The 9,994-nt window shown below is 38.8% G+C and overlaps 2 protein-coding genes across 2 annotated transcripts; one reads left to right on the forward strand and one right to left on the reverse strand.

Moving 5' to 3' along the window:
* The first annotated feature begins 94 nt into the window (after nt 1-94).
* LOC7458476 (ATPase 8, plasma membrane-type) lies at nt 95-4,922 on the forward strand. Its single transcript, XM_002307820.4, has 13 exons — nt 95-366; nt 467-823; nt 922-1,236; nt 1,343-1,669; nt 1,768-1,887; nt 2,003-2,125; nt 2,214-2,318; nt 2,443-2,752; nt 2,850-3,364; nt 3,446-3,619; nt 3,719-3,901; nt 3,994-4,169; nt 4,469-4,922. The coding sequence occupies exons 1-13, from the start codon at nt 334-336 to the stop codon at nt 4,563-4,565; spliced, it is 2,835 nt and encodes a 944-aa protein (XP_002307856.1). The 5' UTR covers nt 95-333; the 3' UTR covers nt 4,566-4,922.
* Nucleotides 4,923-5,100: 178 nt separating this feature from the next.
* LOC7458477 (oligopeptide transporter 3) lies at nt 5,101-9,119 on the reverse strand. The gene is made up of 6 exons (XM_002308728.3): nt 8,522-9,119; nt 8,103-8,200; nt 6,817-7,386; nt 6,484-6,739; nt 6,165-6,347; nt 5,101-6,072 (listed from the first exon to the last, which is right to left on the reverse strand). Exons 1-6 carry the CDS (start codon nt 9,032-9,034, stop codon nt 5,458-5,460), a joined length of 2,235 nt encoding a protein of 744 aa, XP_002308764.1. The 5' UTR covers nt 9,035-9,119; the 3' UTR covers nt 5,101-5,457.
* Between the last annotated feature and the right edge of the window lie 875 nt (nt 9,120-9,994).

A 9,994-nucleotide genomic window follows, 5' to 3' on the forward strand; every position in this document is an offset into this window, starting at 1 on the left:
CCGAAACATTTTTAGCATTTTCATTTAACATCACTAAAATTTCCAAATTCGGAAACCTTGGCAAACCACAAAAGCAAAACTAACATGTCCGAATTCGGCGAGGCTTCACTCCTTTGATTGTTAAGGAAGGAAGATGGTTATAAATACTAATGAGCTTTGTCAAGAACAAAATGTTTCTTGTCGGAATTATCAATTGTTTTCTCACAATCTCTGCGGACTCTTTGATAGGCCAGTGAAACAAAGAAACCGAGGAAGGCCTATTGAAAGAGACTGTAGAGCTAGAACACCAAGAAATTATAACAAAGCTTAAGGTTCTTGGTTTGATCTTTCACCATGGAAGATATAAAGAATGAGAGTATTGATCTTGTAAGCATTTCTCATCATGTTTTCTCTGTGAATCTTGCTTCTTGTTTAGGTACCTATATATTGACAAATGTTGTGTTAATTTGTTTTTGTGTTTGTGCAGGAGAAAATTCCTATTGAAGAAGTGTTTGAAAAGCTAAAATGTACGAAAGAGGGGTTGAGGACAACAGAAGGTGAAGAGAGGCTTAGGATCTTTGGCCCCAACAAGCTTGAGGAGAAAAAGGAGAGCAAAATCCTCAAGTTCTTGGGCTTTATGTGGAATCCTTTGTCGTGGGTCATGGAGGCAGCTGCCATTATGGCCATTGTTTTGGCTAATGGAGGAGGCAAGCCACCGGATTGGCAAGACTTTGTTGGTATCATTGTGTTGCTTATCATCAATTCCACCATCAGCTTCATTGAAGAAAACAATGCGGGTAACGCCGCCGCCTCTTTGATGGCTGGTCTTGCTCCTAAAACCAAGGTAATATTTGTCCAATATCCTTCCTTGTACATGGCTGTTACTTTCATTAGCAGCTCATAACCTCATGTAACTCATTGTCTACATAATTAATCCTACAGGTTTTGAGGGATGGAAAATGGAGTGAGCAAGATGCAGCAATTTTGGTACCAGGAGATATAATTAGCATCAAGTTGGGAGATATTATCCCAGCTGATGCTCGTCTCATGGTAGGTGATCCGCTCAAGATCGATCAGTCTGCCTTAACTGGTGAGTCCCTTCCAGTCACAAAGTATCCCGGCAGCGGGGTTTACTCAGGATCAACCTGTAAGCAAGGTGAGATTGAGGCTGTTGTTATTGCGACGGGTGTTCATACCTTCTTCGGCAAGGCAGCTCACCTTGTAGACAGCACCAATAACGTCGGTCATTTCCAAAAGGTATTGCTTGTTTTTACTTCATTAATGAGAATCTAAATTGATCACACAGAGATTTGTTTTACAGCTGTTTTTTTTTTTTTTTTTTTGTGTGCAATCTATTTATCAGGTGTTGACTGCTATTGGTAACTTCTGTATCTGCTCAATTGCAATTGGTATGCTGATTGAGATCATAGTGATGTACCCAATCCAACACAGGAGGTACAGAGATGGCATTGACAACCTCTTGGTGCTTCTCATTGGAGGTATCCCTATTGCCATGCCCACAGTCTTGTCAGTGACAATGGCTATTGGATCTCACCGCCTATCACAGCAAGGTGCCATCACCAAGAGGATGACTGCCATTGAAGAAATGGCTGGAATGGATGTCTTGTGCAGTGACAAGACTGGAACTCTCACCCTTAACAAGCTTACTGTTGACAAGACTCTCATTGAGGTCAGTGATCGTAGCCAAGTCATATAATCTTCAAGGGACTTATCTTACACGATTTCATACGACTTAAGGTTCGGTACTTTCTGCATTGGTAATTACAGGTGTTTGTGAAGGACATGGACAAGGACACTCTTATATTACACGCTGCCAGGGCTTCTAGAACCGAGAACCAGGATGCCATTGATGCTTCAATAGTTGGGATGTTGGGAGATCCCAGTGAGGTATGCAATTTAATCCCATTTTTATGAACTTTTAGTTCTTGTCAGTTTGTTTTCGTTATATTTCCTGGAGTCATTGAAATGGAAAATTTATTTTGCCTTCTTGTGAGCTTTGTAGGCAAGATCAGGAATCATAGAGGTGCATTTCTTGCCCTTCAACCCTGTCGAAAAGCGCACTGCAATCACCTACTTTGATGGAAATGGTGATTGGTATAGAAGCAGCAAGGGAGCTCCCGAGCAGGTATGCATTCCAGTGTGTTTTAACTCTTATTTGAAAACTATCCCTTGTACTGCCGCCTGCGGGTAGTAACTTTTCATTTGTTTGCCAGATTATTGAGCTCTGTGAACTCAAGGGGAATATTAGGAAAAAGGCTCATGAAATCATCAACAACTTTGCTGACCGTGGCCTTCGTTCCCTGGGAGTTGCTCGTCATGTACATTAATCTAACAATTTCTTTGCTACTTGTTTCATAATATTACTTGGAATATAACAACCTAGGTGAACTTTTTAGCTCAACCATGTTTTGATGAAATGAACATTTTTTTTCCTGTTTACAGAGAATACCAGAGAAGAACAAGGAAAGTGCAGGAGCACCATGGGAGTTTGTGGGTCTCTTGCCTCTTTTTGACCCTCCAAGGCATGATAGTGCTGAGACTATCCGCCGAGCACTTGACCTTGGTGTCAATGTTAAGATGATCACTGGTGACCAACTTGCAATTGGCAAAGAGACTGGCCGCAGGCTTGGCATGGGTACCAACATGTATCCTTCATCATCCCTCCTTGGTGATAACAAAGATGAATCAATTGCGTCCGTTCCAGTTGATGAGCTCATTGAGAAAGCTGATGGGTTTGCTGGCGTCTTCCCGGGTAATGGGATCTTTATTAAACCTTGACTGGTACAGCAAAGAGTTTGTGTTTGAGTACTATTTAGGAGATCTAAATAATGTGAGCTTTGGATATGCAGAGCACAAATATGAGATTGTTAAGAAGCTCCAAGAGAGGAAGCACATTTGTGGAATGACAGGTGATGGTGTTAATGATGCGCCGGCATTGAAGAAGGCGGACATTGGTATTGCCGTGGCAGATGCAACTGATGCTGCCAGGAGTGCCTCAGACATTGTTTTGACAGAACCAGGATTGAGTGTGATTATCAGTGCTGTGCTGACAAGCAGAGCCATCTTCCAACGGATGAAGAACTACACAATCTATGCTGTTTCCATCACAATTCGTATTGTGTTGGGATTCTTGCTTGTTGCACTTATCTGGAAGTTTGACTTCTCTCCATTCATGGTCCTCATCATTGCCATCCTCAATGATGGAACCATTATGACCATCTCCAAGGATAGAGTCAAGCCATCTCCTGTCCCTGACTCCTGGAAGCTTAAGGAAATTTTTGCCATGGGCGTTGTCCTTGGAACCTACTTGGCAATTATAACCGTGCTGTTCTTCTGGCTTGCTCATGGCACTGACTTCTTCTCCGTAAGTGAATTGGTACTCTAAATGATAAAGTTCAGATGAAGTTAAATTGAAACAAATACTAAAATTTGATGATGTTTGCAGGATAAGTTCGGCGTGAGGTCAATCAGAGGTAAACCAGATGAGCTTACAGCAGCTCTCTACCTTCAAGTGAGCATCATCAGTCAAGCACTCATATTTGTGACCAGGTCAAGGAGCTGGTCCTTCACTGAACGCCCTGGTCTCTTGCTTGTCGGTGCCTTCCTTGCAGCGCAATTGGTTAGTACTTTGATCTCTTTCCCCCTTCTACTCCCAGCTGTTATCTATCCATTAACATGATCACCGTAGGAAGCTCTAACTTATTACTTCTCCATGAAGGTGGCAACTGTCATTGCTGTGTATGCAAACTGGGGATTTGCAAGAATCCAAGGCATCGGTTGGGGATGGGCAGGAATAATCTGGATTTTCAGCATTATCACCTACATCCCTCTTGACATCCTCAAGTTCATCACCCGCTATGCATTGACCGGGAAGGCTTGGGATAATCTGCTAGAAAACAAGGTTTTTAACTCAACAAAATCTGATTTGCTATTTCATTTCACAAACTTTTTTCTTATTGCATTACCTCTGTGCTTGTTTAAAAACCAATCCAGACTGCTTTCACTACCAAGAAGGATTATGGAAAGGGTGAAAGGGAGGCTCAATGGGCTACAGCTCAGCGCACGCTTCATGGTCTCCAGTCCCCAGAAACCATGAAAAATGACAAGGCCAGCTATAGGGAGTTGAGTGAGCTCGCTGAGCAGGCAAAGAGGCGTGCCGAAGTAGCAAGGTAAGTACTTAGCCTGCACACACAGTAAAGAACTAAAGGTCATTCCATGATGGAAATCCTTTAACTTACCATCTGGAAGGTAAAGTTTAGCTGTACCAAGGTTAGAGCGAGAGGGGTAACTTGTATTTTTTATATCAGTATCTGACAAGTATGATTAAAGATGGACATGCATGAAGATTAGCCCTCTAAGACCTATTTCAAGAAGTGAAAATCAAGCTCATGATATTACATGTAGTCATTTATCTGCAATTTCTTTTCTTGAAGGACACAAAGCATATGAACTAGTGCTAATGTTGCAGGCTAAGAGAGATTCACACATTGAAGGGCCATGTTGAGTCAGTGGTTAAAATGAAGGGGCTTGATATTGAGACCATCCAACAACACTACACAGTCTAAAGAAATTAAAGAGTTTCTATTAAGAATCATATGCAAGTAAGATAGAGACATAGTTGAAAGAAAACAAAGCAGCTAACTTGAAGCTGCTTTTTCTGTTCCCTGATCATCTGTTCATTTATTAATATTGTTATTATTTTTAGCTTAAATCATAGGAGGAATATTCAAAAGGGTGAGATTCTATAGTTGCCTTTTGAAAATTACAGAATACTAGTGGAGAACTGGTATATAGAATGAAGGACTGCAGGGGCTAATATGCTATGTATGTCCTTGATTAGGATAGCGAGCAGCTTTTGCCTCTTTCATTGTATATTTTTTTCTCATTCCAGTAATCATAATAAGCTTAATCTACAGCATTAATATCTTGTTATGCTATAGAATTTTAGTTCTTTTTTTTTTTCTGTATACTAAAGTGATAGGCCAACTTGTATGAAAAGATTGCACGAGGCATCCTGCTGAAAAGCATCTGTTGTGATATTCACTCAAATCAGTTAGTAAGTAGCCAGCATTCAGTGCTGTATCAAGAACAGTGAGAACATGACCCAAAAGAGAATGCAAAGATTTTATTACCAAATGGAAAATTCCCTATTTTGTGAAGGGCATTCTCTGCTACATATAGCAAGTAAAAAACATCTCATTAATTCACATTACAGGACGATCAAGGTTGGAATTTGGTAGGGATTCACTGCTAAGTTGAGAGAAATTACTGCTAACAGCTGTAAGCTGAGAACAGTAAATGTTCATTGAGGAGGCATAAAGAGGAACATCATAACTAGCACTTTCTAATTAAATGGAAAGAAGCATGTACAAGCATGGAAAATAAAAACGGATTCTTAATTGTTCTCTATCACTGCTCCCAATTTCTTATCCATCTCTTAAATGGCTGCGTGGCTATTTAAAAGACTGGACATCCTTTAACTACAATCCCCGGTGCTGTTGGACATGAAGCCAAAGGACAGTGATCAACTTCCGTACCCCACCATTTCAATTCTTTGCCTGAATTCTGCACAGCGAAGAACAATAAAACACCCATGAAAGCTGTCCCAGCATCCAATGCTGCAGATAGGACATAGTTATACTTCTGCCACCAGCGCTTGCGATATCGAAAGACAAAGTAGTTGAATATAGTTCCAGTGACAAGCCAGCTTGCGATGTTGGTGGGAGTTGCAGGTGGCATTCCGGCAAAACCATAAGATATTACTGGTATATTTATCAATGCAATCCATTTCTTTTCAGGGAACATTTTGCTCAGTACCCAGAAAGGAACCGGTAAGAAAGCTCCAATGAGGAACAGCCATACCAAGTTCCTGTAGAGGCCACCAGGTCCAAAGAGCCTCCTTGGTCCAATGAGGCCCCAGATTACAGAAGCATCAAACGTGACTCGGTACTTAGGACACGTCCATGGACTACTAGAATCAAGTACATCAGTATCACAGATATTTTCAATGTTCTCCAACATCCACCACGCAACTGCAAGATTGAGTGTACCAGCAACAAAGGTCCCCACTAGCTGAGGAAAACACCAAATCTATGGTTAATACTTCACACTACTAAAACATGAAATTTCAATGCCCAAATGTACAGGTTTCTGCAATGCCATACCTGAGCTACATACATGCACCGTGGTGGAATTTTCATATAGTGTCCAAGTTTAAGGTCAGCTAAGAAAGAAAGAGCATGGATCGTGCTAATTCGTCCATAAATCTTGAAAAGCAGGTTTGCAATTGGTTTTCCTGGAAGAACATATCCAATCATGAACTGTGCTATTATGTCATACCCAGGTTGCTGCAATGTAAACACTACATTATGAGATAAAACAGAAATACCCTCAACTAAGATTTGGCTATCCATTAAAAGCAAAGTTTCCTATGTCTAAGAGGGCAGATAAGAAAAGACACAATTTTAAAAAAATTGGCCATACCTGATTCGTAGTTGCTTGAATAACACCAATAGGAAGGGTAACAAGCCAAGCCAAGGCAAAGGCAAAGAGCATACCCCACCATCGCAGCTGCACAGTTTCTTTCCAAACAAAAGACATTAACAACGAGAGGACAACACTTCCTATTAAGAGAATATAAAACCACCAATCAGGAACTTCTTTGTAAGCTTTCATCAATTTTGAATGAACATCCAATTTCACATTCTGCACTGCTCTTCTACTTTGCCTCCAAATATCCCTGAACAATGGAAAACACGTATTGTCATTTATTAAGATCCAGTGATAAGGGAACCTATACTTGTATTACCAGGGTACCTTCCGTTAAACAGCGCCACATGTGTGAGGGTTGCTGTGAACCTTGCAAATCCTGATCCAATTGACAGGGCAAATAGAGGGCTCAGATAGAGCTTGCTATAACTATCATAAGCAGGGATGTTAAGTTGAAAATCTGGGGTCAAGATCTTTGTAGTTTCATATTTTTGCCCGCTAGAAGTGAATAGCTGATTAGAAAATATTGGAAACTTCCAAGCATCAAAAGTGTTATATTTCCAATAACACAAAGGGAGTATTATGTAGATGAACATGATAAATCCAACCGCAACATTGACAATGGAAGACCAAGGAGCGACAAGAGGACTGCCATGGTAGGCTGAAATCCCAGCCCAATCAAGAGTGAAGGCACCGACACCAAGGCCATGGTAACCTGACCCTACTTGTTGAGCCGTGATACTATGAGGCCATACCCAGCACACCCATGAGAAAAACGTCATGATTGGGAACAAGTATCCAGGGACTGTATAATAGAGAAAGCTTGCTGTCATGGCAATGAGGAAGAATTGCATCCTAGTCAGGCCTTTACTTTTCGGATCCTTTTCATGCAGTGCTCTGTAGAGACAAGATTGTTAGCATATGACAACATTATTGCCAAAAGTTACCTACGAGCTAATCACATATGAATGTTTTCACTTAGAATACTTTTTCTTCACCAATGACCTTCAGGAATATGATCCCATATGCAAATTCATGACAAACAAAACAAATTAAGAAGGCATTTCATTCTCTGTCAACAACAATCCAACGTCAGTAGCATCATGCACTTTGTCCCCTAAGGCAAGAACACATACAGAACAGATTCTCAAACAGTGAAAATGCACTTGAATCATATACCAACAAGCTAAAGTAATGCAACTAGAATTATAGTCATAGTCAACTCCATTATTCAAACAAAAGCAAATTGTTTGAGTTCATTTCTCTTAACACCACAACTAGATGGGGATTTTGCAATGTCCTTTTCTCAGCCTCTATTTGTATTTTTAGAAATATTCTGTCGTGTGCATCTTCGGTAATGGAATTTGAACCACAAGCAGTCTTTCGATATGTTGAAGAATAGATCAACTATCACCATCCCTTCAAAGATTTACCAGTTGTCAAGAAAGAGCATAAAATTTATACTTCTATTGTCAAAATCAATCAAGGTATGGGATTCTAAAAGTTAAAGCTTAAAGGCTTTAAAAATTTTCTGTGTTCTGTATTTTCACATCAACCAAACAGATATTTTATAAAATGTAGGGCCAAGTTAAAAAAAAAAAAAAAACACAGACCTGAACAGAGAAACCTGAGCAAGGTTTGAAGGCCACCACATCTCAACAGGATAAACCAAGTATCTCCTTAGCATCCCAGCCCATCCATATCCCAAAATCTGCAGATCAAGAACCAGAAACACAAAAATCAAATGAAAATCTACAATTAAATGCACTAATAAAACTAAACTAAATTGAAAAAAGATAGCTTTTGGTTGAAAATCAAATGCACAGTAACCATATCCCCTGCATAATGCACATAAAAAAACTGAAAATAAAAAGAACCACAAAAAGTTTGGAGTCCAACCAACATGCAAATAATCAAATCCAATTTTCTAATCATATTAAAAAAAAATCCCCACTGTTTCACTACGTCAAAATCAACCATGACTCTTGAATCTAGACACAAAATCAGAAGCAAACAACACCAAAAGAATTACCTGAGTAGTCAAGACTATGAACAGCCCACAAAGGAAACTCAGATTCTGCTTATAATAAGCCTTCATAACAGTAATGGCACCAATAGAGTAGGCATCACCACCACCAAAAGACACACCACAATTAGCAAAGATAGTGATAATCACATGTTCTTTCATATTAAAAGGCCCTGGATTCAAACTAAAACTCCACCCCAAAATCCTATAATCTCTAGTGGGCAAAGTCTTAGCCATAAACTTCCCTATAGGCAACACAGCAATTTGCATAAGAATGGCAGAGATAGTGAGTGGCTGTGTACGGTAAGTGAAGAAGGTGTTCAAAAAGATAAGTATTATGCATGAAGTTAAACCCAGAAACCATGCACGGAAAGTCAGGACAGGAAGTGTTGGGTCATCAGTTTCAGGCACAACTAAGGCCACTTCCTCAACAGGACATCTTTCATGTTGTTCTTCTGCTGATGAATCTAACCCTAAACCATTTGTGTGTTTCTCATCCTTACTCTCTGTAGTTGCCATTCTTGAACTAGAAAGACACAAACAGTAGATCAAAGATCACTTCTTTTCTCTCCCGTAAGAAAAAAAGAGTTTGGTACTTTGGATGTCAGTCTGGTTGTGATATATAGCTGAGAGAGTGAATATTTTTGTGACAAGAATGGCCTTTGGAAAATAGTGTTTTTACCTTGTTGGTAATATTTCTCTTTTTTTTTTTTTTTTTTTGAGAGGTAATGAAAATTCAAGGATGTTGACTCCATGGTTGACTAATGTGATGACTATAATATCCTTTTGGGAATTTTCGTGTTCTTGATGGCTCTGGCAGCATCAGCAGCAGCCCATGAAGAAGAATATATCATTAATTAATTATTGATTTAGAGACCGTTAAGTAATACGGTACAAGCCGGTTTAAAAAAATCAGAAAATCAAAATCAAAAGTTTTATTTTTACTGTTACTGCAACCGTTAGATCCCAAAAAAATCAGAAGCGACAAGTTGGTTTTTAACATTACGTCTCAGCTGTATTTTAAAAAAAAATTGATTTTTTTTAATTTTAAAATAATTTTTTTATTAATTTAGATTGTTTTAATACTTTAATATCAAAAATAAATTTTAAAAAATAAAATAAATTATTTTAATATAAAACAACATCTATCTTACTTTTAAATTAACTATAAACTAAAAGTCATCAGCCTTTAATGGTGGATTGCACAGTGAAATTCACGGTAAAAAAGATAATGCTTTTAGTTAAAGGTTTTTTTTATTAGTTTTATTCTTTTTAATTAATCTTTTTTTTGTTTGGTGTATTTTGTTTATATTAATTTTTTTCCTATTTAGTTATCACACTCTCATAACGCAGATCCCAGGTTTGGCGAGTTAACCTGGTTTGACAGGTTAACCCCGTTGATTTAGAATTTTTTTTTTAATTAGTTTTTTTTTAAAATTTTATTTTTTTAATATCAATTTGATTGAAAATTAAATTTCA

Source organism: Populus trichocarpa, chromosome 6 (assembly GCF_000002775.5).
Source record: "Populus trichocarpa isolate Nisqually-1 chromosome 6, P.trichocarpa_v4.1, whole genome shotgun sequence".
Lineage (NCBI taxonomy): Eukaryota > Viridiplantae > Streptophyta > Magnoliopsida > Malpighiales > Salicaceae > Populus > Populus trichocarpa.

Coding starts and splice junctions, on each gene's coding strand:
- LOC7458476 (XM_002307820.4), top strand. CDS start 334: ATGGAAGATATAAAGAATGAGAGTATTGATCTT. Junction 367..466: donor AGAATGAGAGTATTGATCTT/GTAAGCATTTCT, acceptor GTGTTTGTGCAG/GAGAAAATTCCTATTGAAGA. Junction 3,620..3,718: donor CCTTCCTTGCAGCGCAATTG/GTTAGTACTTTG, acceptor TTCTCCATGAAG/GTGGCAACTGTCATTGCTGT.
- LOC7458477 (XM_002308728.3), bottom strand. CDS start 9,034: ATGGCAACTACAGAGAGTAAGGATGAGAAACACACAAATGGTTTAGGG. Junction 8,201..8,521: donor TCATAGTCTTGACTACTCAG/GTAATTCTTTTG, acceptor CTTGATCTGCAG/ATTTTGGGATATGGATGGGC. Junction 7,387..8,102: donor GCTCAGGTTTCTCTGTTCAG/GTCTGTGTTTTT, acceptor TTGTCTCTACAG/AGCACTGCATGAAAAGGATC.